Source organism: Elaeis guineensis, chromosome 13, assembly GCF_000442705.2.
Source record: "Elaeis guineensis isolate ETL-2024a chromosome 13, EG11, whole genome shotgun sequence".
Classification (NCBI taxonomy): domain Eukaryota; kingdom Viridiplantae; phylum Streptophyta; class Magnoliopsida; order Arecales; family Arecaceae; genus Elaeis; species Elaeis guineensis.
Window position 1 is genome coordinate 863,463 of NC_026005.2, and position 16,865 is coordinate 880,327.

At 35.9% G+C, this 16,865-nt stretch overlaps 1 protein-coding gene and 1 long non-coding RNA gene across 6 annotated transcripts; both read left to right on the forward strand.

Annotated features, from left to right (window-relative positions):
• The first annotated feature begins 1,017 nt into the window (after nucleotides 1-1,017).
• LOC105060907 (bZIP transcription factor 46) lies at nucleotides 1,018-13,768 on the forward strand. Of its 5 annotated transcripts, none has more exons than XM_010944771.4 (5): nucleotides 1,018-1,199; nucleotides 1,566-2,685; nucleotides 3,512-3,583; nucleotides 4,919-4,948; nucleotides 12,844-13,768. In XM_010944771.4, exons 2-5 carry the CDS (start codon nucleotides 1,651-1,653, stop codon nucleotides 12,916-12,918), a joined length of 1,212 nt encoding a protein of 403 aa, XP_010943073.1. In that variant the 5' UTR covers nucleotides 1,018-1,199; nucleotides 1,566-1,650; the 3' UTR covers nucleotides 12,919-13,768. The 5 variants fall into 5 exon arrangements, with proteins under 5 accessions (XP_010943073.1, XP_019701456.1, XP_073103620.1 ...); XM_019845897.3 differs by lacking the exon at nucleotides 12,844-13,768 and adding an exon at nucleotides 10,393-10,835; XM_073247519.1 differs by having other exon boundaries at nucleotides 1,062-1,199; nucleotides 1,581-2,685.
• A 1,768-nt stretch (nucleotides 13,769-15,536) lies between these two features.
• On the forward strand, nucleotides 15,537-16,335 carry LOC140853218 (uncharacterized). The gene is made up of 3 exons (XR_012136205.1): nucleotides 15,537-15,862; nucleotides 15,941-16,063; nucleotides 16,143-16,335. It is a non-coding gene; the product is annotated as an uncharacterized lncRNA (long non-coding RNA).
• Nucleotides 16,336-16,865: the final 530 nt, after the last annotated feature.

Here is a 16,865-nt window from a genome sequence, read left to right on the forward strand (position 1 = left end):
GATCGGAAGGAGTCCGACCTTAGCCATATTTGTTTCACATCGGAGTCTTGCAGCAATAATATTCATTATTTTTCAAAATCAATAAATTTGTTTATCTCTCAATATGTTTAGTATTTTGTATATGATATAATTTAAAAATATGTTTTGTATTTTTGTTCCTCAAACACACGGTTACACAGGAGGAGATTTTTTCATAATCTCTCTCTTTTTCTCCAACTCGTAGAGACGTTAGATTTTGATTTTCAAGGAAAACAAGTTTTGATTCCTGGCCTTGTTTTTTTTGATTTTGTCCAAGAAAACAAATTTTAAATGCAGGAATCAAAGCTTGTCAAATCACATATAAATCACCTTGGCAACTAAGATTTTTGCTTGAAACATACATCAAATATTTTTATCTTTTTCACATGATTTGCGAGATGGATGACTCAAATCTTACTAAATCGCATCAACTTGTGTGAATTGTACCAGTACCTATGCCAAACAAAGCAGGAAAGCAATGGATGAATTACCGGAAAAAAAGGCAATGAAGAACAATAAAGAGCGGTGAACAAAGTGGTGCAGCATGGTTTTGGCATTTTGCCCTTTGTTGTTAACCGGGCTCAACCCAGGTCAACCACAAAAAGTTAGGTCCGGTTCTGGTTCGCAACGAAGCACTTGCGATCCCTTCACCGTTATGAACTTCCAAGCATCAATTCCTAAATCCTATCAGCTAGCGCCTGTCAACACCCAGATATGAGAGAACCCTATAAAAGTCACCAGCGCAAACACCCACCAATCGCATCGAAGAACCAGAAGTAGGGTGTTTGTATCCATTTTCGATCGTTTTCTCCGTTCGATTGCAGATCCCACCACGTATCCCACCCGCATCAGCGTGCGAATAAAAAACTGGGAGTGGAAATCCGATCGTCCAAGAATTTTGTCGGGACGCCAGACCGACGGCCCTGATCGCTCCATATATCCTGCTTCCATTGGCTGCGGTCACATCACCATCGCCTGCGGTCTCCTAACCCGCCACGTCGTGGGGCGCCCGGCGGCACGCCCCGCATTATTCTATTGTTGCTGGGGCGCTTCCCTTTCCGCCATAAATCGCTGCCCCCGAGCTCGACACCTGGCCTCTCCCACGCCGCGATCGATCCGCAGCAATTCAGGAAGCCAAGCTAGCGCAGGCGGTCGCCCCTCAACTAAACACCAAAACACAGGTCTCTCTCGCGACTCTTTAAACGAGTAAGAAAAAAATCTTCGAAGTTCTTGGGACATAATAATTGATATTCTTTCTATTTTTGGCAATAAAGATCTCTTAGATTCCAATTTACCTCCAAGTTGTTAATTTAACTAAAATTTCCAAGATACGTAGCTTTTCAAATCATCTCCTTCATCTTTGCCATTAGAGGTGGGGGGTGGGTTAAGTACATGGATTGGAGCTAGGGTTCGGGTTTGGTGGGATGATTGTTTCTTATTTTTCTTAATTTAACTCAATCTGGATCATGTGGTCGGAGAAAGATTCTTTGCTTTGCTCGGGTGATCTGAATTTTATTTTCCTTTTTGCGGATTTTGTTGTGATTCAGGGGATATTTTTTTAGGTATATCTAACGCGTTGTTGGGTAAATAAGGATCGGTTGATTACATAGAGAGGAGGGGAGGGGATCGAGGATGAATTTCAAGAACATGGGATCGTCGTCGGACGGGAGGGACGGGCAGCCGCCGCCGCTGGCGCGGCAGCCGTCGGTATACTCGCTGACGTTCGACGAGTTCCAGAGCACGCTCGGCGGGCACGGGAAGGACTTCGGGTCGATGAACATGGACGAGTTCGTCAAGAACATCTGGACCGCGGAGGAGAGCCAGGTCATAGCCGCCGCACTTGGCGGAGCCGTGGGCGGGGGCATCGACGGTGGCGTGGCCGGAACGGGTCTCCAGCGCCAGGGCTCGCTGACGCTGCCGCGGACTCTCAGCCAGAAGACGGTCGACGAGGTGTGGAGGGACTTCATCCGGGAGGGCGGCCAGGGTTCGAGCATCAGCACCGGCCTCCACCAGCAGCGGCAACCGACCCTCGGGGAAATGACCCTCGAGGAATTTCTAGTGAGAGCTGGAGTTGTTAGAGAGGACATGACTCAGCCAGGGGTGCCGAGGCCGATTGGTAATAGCAGTAACAACAGCAATACCAACAGCAATGTGTTTTATGGAGAGTTGCCGAATTCAAACAATAATACCGGGCCTGCTCTCGGGTTCCCTCAGACGAGTCTGAGCAATGGGACCGTGGTGACAAACGCATTTCCCAACAGCTCCGGTGCCAATTTAGCGATGCCGGGTACCGGGACGAGGCCATATGCAGCTCCTCTGCCTCTGGGAAATACTGCTGATTTGGGGACACCACAGGGGTTGATAGGGGATGGAGTCATGGGGATTGGAGATCAGGGTATGAACAATGGAATGATGCCTGGCGTGGTTGGTGTGGGGGGAGCTGGGGTTACAGTTGCAGCCATGGGTTCCCCAGTGAACCAGATGCCGACGGATGGGCTTAGCAAGGGCAATGGGAACCTGTCATCCCTGTCCCCAGTTCCATATATGTTCACCGGGGGCCTTAGGGGGAGGAAATGCAGCGGGGCAGTGGAGAAGGTAGTGGAGAGGAGACAGAGGAGAATGATCAAGAATAGAGAGTCTGCTGCGAGATCACGTGCACGTAAGCAGGTAATCTTTTCTTTCTCCTCTTTTTTTATTTAGGTGCTGCTTGAATGTATTGCATGATTTGTTATCTGATTTGGTTCTTTTTTCCCACACTTCTCTGTTTTACATGTACTTAGTTTGGACGAAGAAATATAGAATTCATGCTTTGTTATAGTAGTGACATTATGTTTGCTAACTATAGAGTTCTTTTTTTTTTTGGGGGGGGAAATATCTGATGAGTTTATGCTTCTACTGTAAAAGCACTGTGCAACATGGTCTAACACGCTCTGAATCAGAATATGATGCATTCTAAGAGGCTATAATTCATGTTTTTATGTGTCCTATCACTTTAGATCTTTCTGCTTCCACCTTAATTGACATTACTTTCATAACAACCTGCTGCTTCATCTCAAGTTTAAGAATCTCTGAGAGGAGCAGTTGTTCCCTCTTCCTATTGAAAGATCTCTTCTAAAAAGTTAGAGACTAACAGTAGGTTTTAATCAATACTCTTGTTAATGCTCAGCAACTTTACTATGCTTTAATGTTCAAAGGTTGACATCCATAATGGTGTAGTGACCTAAAATAATGTTGGCACATAATTAAGAGAGCTGCATTTTCATTTTTTCTAAGCACAAAGTGTAATTAAGAATCAAGTAGATGCCTTTTTAGAACATGGTAACAGTTATCCATGTGATGTGCGGGTTATGCACTTAGTACTACTACATTGAGTGTGAATATAACATTGGAGAAACTACCTGGTTACTTAATTATTTACCAGAGTAGACAAAATCTGAACCCTTATATCGTTCTTACTCTGATATTAAGGTTTTATCTTTAATATTTTTTTCAGGCCTATACTATGGAGTTGGAAGCTGAAGTAGCAAAACTAAAAGAACTAAACCAGGAATTGCAGAAGAAACAGGTACCTTTTGTTTGCTTAGTGTGTGTCATTCTTACTCAAATTTTCAAGTATATCTGTTCATATAAGGAATCCATATTTGCTTGTCACCAATATATCATAGTTGGTTTATGGCAGGGAACATACCAATACTTTCCTATCTATTATTATATTATTTATTACATGCTGATATGTCCCTTATAAACTCTCAACATCTCTCAAAAATCTCCTTTCCTTGGTAATGTGAGAGCTGCCCTTCTAGATTTCATCCATCTCAAATCTCTTCTTGTAAGTTTTAATTCCTAAATATGTTTGAAATGTCAAGCAACTTGATACTCCATTAGGTGGCTGATATTTGTGTCCCCACCTGAATGCCTATTATGTGGAGTGGTATACGAACATTGTTGTTAAAATCCTATGATTCATGATCTGGAACTAGTGGTCTGGATCAAAATAGTCTTAATTAATTCAGATTCCATCCTTGGATCAGGATCAGTGTAGGATGGAGAGGCAGATCCATATAATGAACCATACACTCATTTGGATCATAGTTCCAGTTTGATTATGCTAATTACATATTAAATCATGGGTAGGTTCTAATTTATGTGACCATGTCGCTTTTAGGTTAATTGTCACCAGTAAGCATTGAGTAGTAAAATAGTCACCAGTAAGTATTGAGTAGTAAAATTAGCAAATGTGTTACTAGAGTTCGTGGTATTCAAAACAAGATGGAAATATTGGTATTTTTACAAGACTTGTCTTTGGTTTCTTTTAAAGATACATTTTACCTAAAGGGTAATTTGATTGATAGATAATATATTAATTTCTTGAATAACGAAACAAAATATATGTGGTGAACATTATAGTTGTTGCATGTATTCTTTTTTGTTCTCTATTCATTTACTTTATCATCGAGTCATACTTCAATTTTTGTATTTCTCTTATATCTAAATGTTCTAAAAGAAATCAAAATAAATCTTGCTATCCACGATCCAATTGAATCTAGCACTCTCTACTATTTATGACTAGAGTCTAGATCCTGATCTTATCAACGTTGGATACTAATTTTGTGCCATTCATTGCAAATGGGACAGTTGAAAGATGGTAATAATTGTGAAGGTTCACTACTGTACTCAATTAATAATTATAGATTTGGGGTGATTAGCATGATTCGGGAAATCTGATTTTGATTTAGATAAATCAATTAAAGTCATAATGGATGGCCATGATATTCAAAATTAGTACCTTTGTGCTTTTTGCTATTATTTTTCCATTAATTTACATATTGTTTTTTATTGGCTAAATTTCCAAATATTTGGAAACATGAAGTTTAGAACCTTATATTTTCCATATTTGCAGGAAGAGATGATGGAGATGCAGAAAAATAAGGTAACTTGACCTATCTTTAAAGCAACTGCTTGTTCATTTCTTATGGAAAAGTTGGCGCATTTTGCTAATAGGTTCTAATAGCTGTGAAAACTTATCTGGTTATTACCTTAATGATATGTTTCTTTCAAATGATCAGTGGGAACTTTTATTATTATTTTAGTTGATAGTTTTATACTTTTCTGTGTTAGAGGATTATTTAGTTCTGTTGCTAGTCTGTTGTTTTCTTGAGTCTTTAGGTTGGATTACTCCATCCTAACTCCTAAGTCCAGCTAACTATCAATTGTATATGATATTAATGCTAATGCCTTAGTGTGGCGGGATACTTGCTTGAGTCCATGAGGCTTACCCATGTAATACACTCTTTCTGCTAGTGCATTTACCCTCTTGGTTCTCTGCTAGACATTATTTTATTGATAGAGAAGCAAAACAAGGGATGGACATTAGCTAAAGTAGGGGATGGAGAATCAAAAAAAGAGATGTACATTAACTAAAGTGGGAGTGTGCTTGTCAACTCAGTATGTACTAGACAATCTTTTTGAATACCTTTTGTGTTGGTTGATGATTAAACAACTATCCATGAAATACTCCTTTTTCATGAATGATAGATTTAATAACGGCTTTGCTTTTGACAGTCACTTACCTAATTCCAATAGGCAAGCTTGGATACACGCATAGGGTAATTTGCTCTTGTCGAATACCTTTGGTAAATTGGTACTTTGTGAAAATAAAGTGACACTTTATAAAACTTTACTGAGAAATACTGGGTTATTGAGAGAAGAAAATCACATTGCTCTAACCTGTGAAAGTTTAAGGAATATTGCATGTAACTTTGCAGATTACTTATCTACTCCAATAGATTGCAGGTACATGGAGTTAGATGGGTTCATCTCCCTCTGTCTTTTTTCACCTCCTCCTTTGCTGGTGCTAGTTTGAATGATCTGTAAATTTGTCTTGTTATTGTTTGCTGATTAGCTGCTGCAATAGATCTCTTTCTCATATAGGGTATGAATTTTGTGTGCTTAGTCCAATATTCATAAAACATCAACTGAAGCTTGAGGAAGAAGAAGAAACAATTTGTCAAATGCTTTCTATCACCTTATCAGAGTAAAGTTATGGAGTTGTGGACCTTAGAAGCATGATTCTTGCACTTAAACTTGGGTTTTTGTCAAAAACTTCATACTGAGATTTGCACCATGGTTTTGAAATTAGCTGACTGTGCCGCCAGTATACGATATTCGGACCTAAGTGCTTAGGTTTCATTGGTTTTAATTGTTTAAACAGTGATAAGAAAGTAAGTTGTTTGATGATTCAGAGAGTGTATCTCGTTTTAGAGCATGTTTCAGGATGTTTTTAAAGCAGCCTTTCCTAGAAAAGCAAGGAATAGGTATATTTGGCCATCAACAGGAGTCAGGCTAGAGTATGCATAAGGGTTAAAAATTCTTTTACAAGATAACATTCCAAGTCTATGTGCTATCTTTGTCCAAAATATCATGCTTAGCCTTTTCCCAGAAGAACAACAAGACATAAAAAGGAGTCTAGAGTGCTGTTTAAGGAAAAAAAATGAAATTAGTTTGTTTGAATTAATAGAAGTTCCAAGTTCTACTAATGATTATGTTTTGGCTTTATACTCTTAACAACTATATTATTTTCTTGTTTACATGATTTTATCAGACACTTTGTCTAATATCTACACCCGCCCCTCCCCACCTCTCCTTCCTTTTGACCCCCATAGAAAATAGAGCAAAAAAAAAAAAAAAAATGCAAGCAGTGATAATGAGTTGGGAACCAAGAATGTAAGGAAGATAACATATTATTGCATATCTAAATTTGCAGTAGGTGACAGTTAATGAGAATTTATAATCAACTGATAAACTTTTCTATTGTCTGAAAAGGCTGTGATCTTTAAACATGTTGAAATGCATTGAGAACTTTTTCTTTGAATAGTTTCTTTTCATCAACAAAGCATTAGTTTAAACAGTAGTTCTTGATACAATGATAGAGTTGGTGTTGTGCAGCAACTAGTAGCTTAGGAATTTTGTTAAGTAGGTAAAAGATGGCTTGTCAGAATAATGGTGCTATGCATATTCATCTGGCGGACAACATAGTTCTTGCTGGACTTAAAGGATTTAGAAGATTGTAGGGCAGATGACTTCTTGACAAACTGTTAATTAGGTGGGAATCTTTCACAGTTGAATTTATATGAATTGTAGGAAAATGCACAACCATGTGATGTTGCCACAAATAATGGAGATTAAGCATACCTTGATGAAATGCTAAGGATTTGAGAGTGGTGGTTATTTGGTTTTTTATCACCAGCTGCTCTGTGATTCAGATTTGGACAATTAAATGTGGCTATTCCATGGACCGCAAAAATGACTCGAGCTAGGTTCAAAATATTTGACAATTGCCGTTATATTAAGGCTTTTTTGAAGGGTGAGGGAGGTTTTGATGGTTTTTGGGGTATTCCTTTAAGAAAAATCCTGAGAATTAGGGCTCATTAAAGGTTTCCAACATTAGAGGTGAAACTGAAGTTGTATAGGAAAATGATATTTATAGGGGATATTTCTAATGCTGCAAAAAGAACAGGGTATCCAAGACCAGGTTTGTGCTGTGGCTTTACACAGCTTGATTTTCTAAGGAGACTAAAGAGAGGATAAAAAGAAAGAAATTGACTAAGAGACTCGATGGAAAAGATAAGGATCTGTACCCTTTTGTGTCATTTCAAACAACTGAATCTCTCCTATGGCAGCAGAGCAGACCTCTTTTAAACAATTATGTCGAAACCCTATTGACCAAGTTTAATCCATTCAGTTCATCTGCAACTAATCAGTAAACGTATGTAATGATTTCAGAAAAGTCTGGTTATATATTGGGGAAAAGATAAACGAGATATTCTTCCTGAGGTAACTGGTTGGAGCATTCTGTTTTCTTTCAACTAAGTTGTAAGAAAAGATGGACAAATCTGCACTTATTGAGTTCTTGCTTGAATTAGCAAACATCAGGCCCATATTTTTGGACCATCAGCCTATTTTGGGTCCACAATTGATCTAACCCAGGGCTTGTTGTCTGAAAGCTAGTTGCATCACTATGCCACCATTCATTGGTGTCTGCTGACCTGTGATATGCAGTTGTTAAGTAGAATTAGATGTTGATGCAAATTCAGGAATGAGCTTTGGTATTTACAATTTGGATATGGTATTGATGTAGTTCAGATTTTCATGTCTACAGTTAAGAACTCTGAAATTAATGCTATCATTCTACTTAAAATCACCATAGCATTTAGTCAAATCTGAGGACTAATATGTGATCCAAAACAATTGTTCTCATTATTTTCCTTTTTATACTGAAATATACTTAGATAAAAATCTATATGGGTGGCTGCAGTTATAATTTACTTCTGGCTTTTTTTCTTCGTGATTTGATGCTACTGGGATATTAGAGGAACACAAAAAATGGTGCCATCTAATAGTCTTGATTCAGTATCTCTATAAAACTACTTACCTGAATATACATATACATATACATATACATATACATACATACATACATACATATATATATATATATATATATATATATGTGTGTGTGTGTGTGTGTGTGTGTGTGTGTGTGTGTGTGTGTGTGTATGTATGTATATATGTATATATATATGTATATATGTATATATATATATGTGTGTGTATATATATATATGTGTGTGTATATATATATATATGTCTATATCTATATATATCTATATCTATATCTATATATATGTATATCAATATATATATGTGTGTGTGTGTGTGTGTGTAGACATATGTATATGTATATATATATACATTTGTATATGTGTGTGTCTATATATATATATATAAGTATGTATGTATATATATGTATATGTATATATGTGGGTGTGCGTGCGTGTGTGTTTTTGAGAGTCCATCAACCTGTTATGACCATTTCTTCAAGGTTTTCCCTTTACCTTCAATTTTCATTTAAAGAAGGTGATGATTTTGTGGAGTGGATGAATCAAAGTCATGTTAACATGTTATATTATAGAGTCCATGATATATGTTGAGGACTACTTGATATCTGTATTCATCTTTTTATCTCCCATTTTCCCATTTTTATGGGTATCTCATCCAACTTGTCTACTTGTTACTGGGGTGATGTTGCAAAAAGGCATACTGTTACACTGGATCAATCACATCTAGATGATGTCGCAAAAAGGCATACCGTTACATTGGATGCCCATATTGTTAGGCTGGGTCTACTTGTTTAACATACACCTCTTATCTTATTTCTAAAAGGTTACTTTAAGTTATGATAGATTAGTTCCATTTTGGATAATATGTATAATTTATAGAATCATATGCATAATGTCTATTTCCATGTCTATTCAAAAGCTTGGGCCCATTTCATGGAAATGTTTCAAGGGGTTCTTCCTAAATTAACCCAAGGAAGTGTGGCATTCTGTGTCTTAATGGTGATAACCAAGGAATTGGGAAGTGATGATGTTTGAGGTGTTATCTAAATTTTTTTTTTTTTTAATGTTTTTGAGTGGCATTTGTTCAACATTAATGCAATAAAATAAGAACCAAAAATAGTTGACAGCAATGCTTGTGCTGCCTTACTTTTTATTTTGAAGCGTAACTATTTGAAAAGCCAAAGTCAAGTTAAGATTTTCTAAAAGACAGCAGCGTTGGCTACCTAGGCTGCCTACACTAATGATTTGCATCATGTTTGAATATGGAGGATGAGATTGATTTATCACTTAATGAATGTTGCCAAGTTGATACTTCCGTCAACTTACAAATCATATTTGATATGTTATGTTCCATTTGTTGGATTTCAACTATTTATAGGTTTATCATATTCATTTTCTTAGTTTTCTTTTTGGTTACATAAGTGCCAGGCAGTTCCTGCTTTGACATCTTCTGCCTACAATCTTTTAAGACACTTATGCTAAGAAACTATTAATTGTTATCATCAGTTGAGCTATTACAAGTTTACAACCTTATTTTTATTGAGTAATTCATGAGGGATGCACGATTTAGATTTTGTGGAATTATTTCCTTTTATGGTCATGTTGTGTACTTAAGCTGTTGACAGAGTTTTTGAACCTTTTTGTTTCTTTGAACTTGAGGTTGGGGTGGATGGGTTATGCATAATTTAAAGTCAGAATCTTTGGTGCTTTATGTACCTCCAAATCTCTAACCAGTTGCTACAGTACTACCACACTCACTTCCTCGTGCTTTTGACCCACTTTAATATTCTGATCAATTTATCTGGCCATATTTTGTTAACAACCACAGGTTAATGAAAATATATAATGTTTTTTTTTCCCCCAACTTTCTAGTTTAATTTATGATGTTTGTCTTGAAAAATACCAATTTGTGATTATGTATTATGAAACTCCACTCAAAAGGTCCATAACTTTTTCTTCTGATATATCTTTGAAGGCACGTGCTTCCCAAACTCCTGTGTTCGCATAAAGTTTGAGCTACTTCTATGCAGGTTTCTGCAATAAGCTATTCCCCATTGTTGCCCCCTGCTCACGCTTATGTTTATAAGGTTGATGCTTTCTCTAGTACCATTCTATAGTCCTTGGCCTTGTTTGCATCTTGATGTCATGCATGGAGGAACAACCACGAGCAAGGTTAATATTCATACAGGAAAGAACTGAACTGATTTCATGACATTGTTGGAAGATCATGCAAGGTTATATTTAAAATATCAATGAAAATATATGGGAGTTGGTATTGGAAATTGAACCAGTGCTGTGATAGAGCTTTGTATACAGGTTCCTATAGTGAGCATTATCCCATGTATTTCCTTTGCTCATGTTTTTATTTCTGAGTTTGAATGCCTTTGTAATACTGCCCTATAATCCCCGCCCTTGTTTACATCCTAAATGTTATGCATGGAGGAACAACCATGAACAAGGCTAACATACATGTAGGAAGAGCTTTTGCAATTCTGACATGTTTGGAAGAAGAGGCAAGAATGCAGTTAACAGAGGAAATACCAGAAGCATGGTGCTATTGGAAATCAAGCTGTTTCCATAATTGATCCTTTGTGGATAGTTCACTAAACCTCATTAAAATGCTGGTAACCTGCCAAATGTCACCACTTATGTAACAAGGCTTGGTAGGTGTATTCTCATGCAAGTCCTTGCCGCTATCATGAAAAGAACCTAAAGCATTTCCCCTTGGTTTATTGGAAAAAAAAACAAAAACACATTCTTTCGTTTGCGCTGTTGACCCTGCACTAGGTCATCCGATATAACCATCGTCATGGAAGATTCAGCCTTTCAAACTCATGCATGAAAGTTATAGTACTTTCATTTTATGTCAACAGAAGCATTTTCATAGTAACTCTAATCACTATGATTATAGTGTTAACTCCCTAGGCATGGGCCCATAGATCCTACGTACCCCCTACTTTGATCTTCAGCCATCACAGCACCCAGTTTGTATTTGCTTTTCACAAGTAACTATGAAAAGAAACTTTTTAGTGGAATTCTTGGGCATGTGCCTGCCTTTTAATTTGTGCACCCTTTTCAATAAATATGGCCATGTTATATTCATTCTAAAGTAACTAAACAGTAAAAGCACATTAGACTGGAGTTATATTTATCAAATATAATCCAAATAGTCTTGGTCAATTGAATCGAAGTATCCAGCCTCTACCTTGAGTAAACAATGGTCACTGCATGTGTCAAACACAATTAAAATTCTGAATTATCTAATATATGCCTGATTTTGTAAACATGATAAGTGTTTAACCAAGAATTTAATGAATTCATGTATAGTTAGTATTTTTACTTATGCATTTTTAAATTTAATAAAATAATCTATAAAGCTGAACTGAAACCATTTTGTCATAAGTGGACAAACACACTCAGATTTTAGGACCATTCGAGAGGGGCCCCACCAATGGCCCAGGTCCTGCACAATACTACCGAGTCCTACTCAATCCCAGTATTCTTCAGTGAGGTGCCTGTATGACTATTAAGGCTGTGATGCATATTGGGCCTGGCTCTGGTATCATCTGTCATAGACTTAGCCAGCATATACTGTTGGGTGGACTGGTCAGGCTAATACACCCATGTGACACCCTTTTATCAGTCGATGTAGGACTATGACATTGATCTCCTATTATTTCATTGTTTCTTTCTTAAGAATGAAGAATAGATCTTGGTCAGAACTTATAATAGTGCTCGAAATAGGTGTTTCAATAAATAAAATAATGAAGCCAAATCCATCTCTGTTATGTTCTTGCTTTCTGTCATCAATATTAAAAACAAAAAAAAAATGATTTTCTGGCTTCACCCAAATATAGTGGAAGTTTGATTTTCATTAGGAACTGCATGAGACAAGGATGAAAGAAGTTAGTTACCTCTTTCCATTTTTTCACCTCTGTCGTAGCAAATAAGTGGAAAATTGAAAATTTTTGAAATGTTCCATTCTGGGCTGGACTTGGATACTTTGCTTTTAATTCAATTATCAATCACCTTAAATGATAGATGCAGATGTTAAAGTTAACAGCAATCTGTTTTTCTCCTCAACCAACTTAGCCAAGTTTTACCTCTGATTCTAGATTGCTGATATGTTTTGCAGAATAATCTCCTGAAATGTTTGAAAGTTCCAGAAATCTTGTTATAGAAGCAGCAGGTTTCTAATTTGTTAAAAGGAAACTGATAATGCTTAACGGATGTCTGCGATATTACACACATCAATGAGGAAATCTAATTTGCATTATTATATAGTTGAGAAAGGATGTCTTATCCATTTTTCTCTTATTCTCTTTCTTGTTCGTTGTTGTTTTCTGTTGATGTGTACTTGCCTTTCCATAGCAATATCTCTTAAATTAACCATTGTAATTAAGAGAGATCACTTTTGTGCCAACAGGTCTTGGAGATAATCAATCAGCAGCATGTACCTAAGAAACGATGCTTGAGAAGGACACTAACAGGTCCATGGTAAAGTAAGGCCGCATAGACAGTCAGAAATAAGTGAGATATATCATATTCTATTTTGAAGGATAGATGTATATATAGTAGGAGATTCTGTCATCTGCTGTAAATTAAGAATCAAGAGTTCTATTTTGTAGATTAAGCTTCCACCCATGTTGGTTTGCTCCTTTCTGATTATCTCTGTTCTCGTCCCTAGCATGATATAGATGACGGTCATTCTAGTGTTTAGGACTAGTTGTCTATGTGGATCTCTCTCACCTACTCATCCGCGTTGCATTAGTTCTTTGATTCCCATAAAGGGCACAGTCATATGTCCACGTAACCATCTAAGCATTTATTCCACGTCCCGCAGATTTACGATTGGATCTTTTGCTTCCTCGAGAAAGTTTTCAGACTAAATATCTCTAATTGATCTTTTGTTCCTTTTGAGTGATTTATGTACGTTAGTTTATTTGCATCTTTACATCCAAGCATCTGTTCTCAGAGGTCTGTCTTTTGTCTTCTCAAACTCTCTTTTATTTAGAGCTCTAGATTTTGGTCATTGCGACTCTGGCAAGAATCTGGATGTAGATGTAGGTTCTGGTGATAAAGTGTTGCAGACATCCTCTTTTCATGTACCAGAGTATGTGCTGGTCGACTCCTGCTGGTTTTCTTTTGAAGTCAGAGAAAGTGGTAACAGATGTATGTTGTTACCTGATGCCTTTTCTTATGTTGTGCTCGTGCTCTTATACGCATGTATCTGACTGTATTCGTACAGGCTCGGGATGGGGCATGTTTTAGTGTTCATGTACCGACTGACAGTGTGATGGTTGGGTTTGTTCTATGGAACAATAAATGCTTACTTTCATTGCTTTCTAGAATCATTTATTTTAGTTAATATGCATCATGTTTTATGTTTTCCATTTTGTTTCTGTTTGATTGGAAACTGCTGGAAGAATCGACGCTAGTAATATTGGCGGGGAGAGGAGATGAGTTTGTTTCAACCTCAACGGTGTTTGGTGGTCTAAATGAAATTATCAAAGTGATCTCAAATCATTGGTGATTATTATTTCAAGATAATTTGATCTTCAATGATCTTATGTTTGGTATGTTATTATTATTATTTTTTAGATGAAATTTGACATGCTATGATCTAATGATTAAATATTTTCGAGTATCTACAAGTAATTTATTTGATATTCCATATATATTTACGATCGTTGACCATGTCATACAAAAATTATCTTTGATATATTCGGTAAAAATATTTTTATTAATTATATAAAATATATTATAATAACATATTAATATATTTATTAATATATAATTAATATTTTGTTAATATTAATTATTAGGATAAATTACAATAATCTCCTTCGAAATTTGAGATAATTACAGATTTTTAGCTAATATTTTAAAAATATATATTTTACTATCTAATTTTTGCTATGTTCATGGCACATAATCTCTTATGAATATTTTTTGTTAAATTAACTATCAATCTATTTAATAATTTTTATCAATATCATTGCTATTTAATTTATTTGAGTCTTAAAATATCTTATAATTTTTTATTTTTTAAATTTAAATTTTTAATATTTGATCAAGGGGTTATGTGTATATTTTTGAAACATTGGGTAGGATCATATAATTATTCCAAACCTCAAGAGGGATTTGGATAATTTAATCTAATTATTAATTTATTTCATTATATTTATTAGTGCAATAAATTATTAATCCCATAAAATTATATTAATTCTTATTATATAATTAGTACTTGTTTTAAATTTTTTAATACTAATATTTATTTGGATTATGAAAATAAGATAAAGAGATGTAATATATTAAATAATTTTATTATATAAATAATTTCAAGGAGAGTTTTGATATGCGATTGTCGGACAGTGTATTAGTACCCATTTTGATCAGAATAGATACCGTTAAATTTTATCATCCATGATTTTATTGAATTATTTGTATAGTAATTCAGATTAAATCGCTTTGATCAAATCGATCAGGATGTTGGATAGTATTTATTAATCGATCATATTTTATCTTATTAATTTTTTTCTTCTAAGATATTCTCTCTATATGATTTATGAATCCAATGAGCCATCTTGTTACTTTGAATCCGATTTGATTCTGGTAGAGGGCCTTGAACGCTTAACATGCCGACATCATCCAAGCTTTTGTTGAATATTACAAGGTCTGACTCTTGATAATCTCTATAAAATTATTATATTTTAATGATCTTGATTAGATGAAGCTACTTAATCAAATTGATCTTTGATTGTGAAGTGGCATGTTGATCTTTATTTTGATTTTTATTGAACACTATTAATTTGATCATTCTCGATCTTTGTTAAATAATTTTTCTTCTAGCCTAATCTTGATTGATGAAATAAGAATGAGTGGACCAATCCAAACCAATTGATGCTATTATCCATTAATCCCTTCTTTCCATAGTTATTCGTATTTCTCTTAATGTTGGACTTGATTCTGTATAGAAGAGTAACCGTTTTGTCAAAAGAAAATGTTCAATAGTGGGATATTATGATAATTTATTAATTAAAATTTTTTTAAAAAATTATAGAATTATTAAAATTTATTAAAATATATGTGAGATAAGTAGAAGGATTTCGATAAAAATGCACTGCTAGCCTGCACCTTTTTTTTTTTTTTTTTTTCCTTTCCCCCCGCTCACAGCACCGGTTTCCCATGGCAATTGAGAATTGGTGTGCTGTACAAGGGTCATCTTGATGACAGATTTTTTTTAGAGTGCCTGATACTTTCATTTGGTTACTGAAAACCCCCAAAAAAAATAGGTGCAATCGCAAGTCCTACCTTCTCTGAAGTGTTAAGTAGTGCAGGTTCCCCGCAACAGTCGCTACCCTATCCAGAGGCGGAGGATTGCAGCAGAGATAGGGGTCATGGCACTACTCACGGCTCGTGTGGTCGGATTAGGAAAATAAAAGGTGCGGTAATTATAACTTTTTTCTCACTAATTTTTGAATTCTTTTTAATTGATGGTTGTCAAAACGGAATGATCTCAGTAACAAATCGCTACCAGTCCCGGACTGACTTGCATTAAAATTTTTGCCGGCCATGGGAAGAGACGTGGGACCTCACGTGGAGGAGCATGGGAGGCGGTGATTCGGTGACGTTCGCCTGCACCTGTGAGCCGTTTTATCCCTCTTTCTTCTCAGTTTTTTAACTGTCCTTTTTTACCGGGTACTAATGATTGGGTCAACTCAGCTCAGAGCTGACAGTAGGCGTTATAGATGGGCGTGTCACCGTCCAAAACGTGGCACCGCCTAAAGATTCCAAGCGGAGCCTCAGCATCAGGGTAAGAGGCCAAGCCCCTTGGAAGGTAACCGGCAAAGTTTACATGATATCATTATATTTTATTACAACAGATTATCATTCAAATCTTAATTGCTAAATAACTGAAAACACTTTTGTTAGCTTTTCAAAAATATAATGCAATGTAGATTAAAAAAAAATCTCCCAATTCATTGAACATTTGTGATGATATGTGTGAATTAATTGAGAAAAATAAAAATATTTAATATATACACCATATATATATATATATATAATATGTATGTGTCTACGTACACATACGTAAAGTCATACATATTATATATATATATATATAGAGAGAGAGAGAGAGAGAGAGAGAGAGAGAGAGAGAGAGAGAGACGTTAAATCCTGCCTTGATTATAAAATATGACGACGGGTGATAGCTAGATCCGTAGCCACGCTGTCAGCTAGTAGAAACATGAAGATAGGGTGGTTTTCGAACCAGTTACCATATATGGTACGGACTTATAATTAAGAATTTGGCCTTCGATTCCAAAGCCACGGAGGCTCCCTCCTTCACCGAGTCACATCATAACGACCTTTTGAACTTTAGAAGCCGACAAATGTATATCTTTTGTTTTATCAAGGCCTCTGGTCTCAGACTCTTCTACTCTT

Excerpts from the sequence above, each read along its gene's own strand:
- LOC105060907 (XM_010944771.4), top strand. The coding sequence starts at position 1,651 with ATGAATTTCAAGAACATGGGATCGTCGTCGGACGGGAGGGACGGGCAG. Across the intron at positions 2,686-3,511 it reads GATCACGTGCACGTAAGCAG|GCCTATACTATGGAGTTGGA; the intron begins GTAATCTTTTCT and ends TATTTTTTTCAG. Across the intron at positions 4,949-12,843 it reads TGGAGATGCAGAAAAATAAG|GTCTTGGAGATAATCAATCA; the intron begins GTAACTTGACCT and ends TTGTGCCAACAG.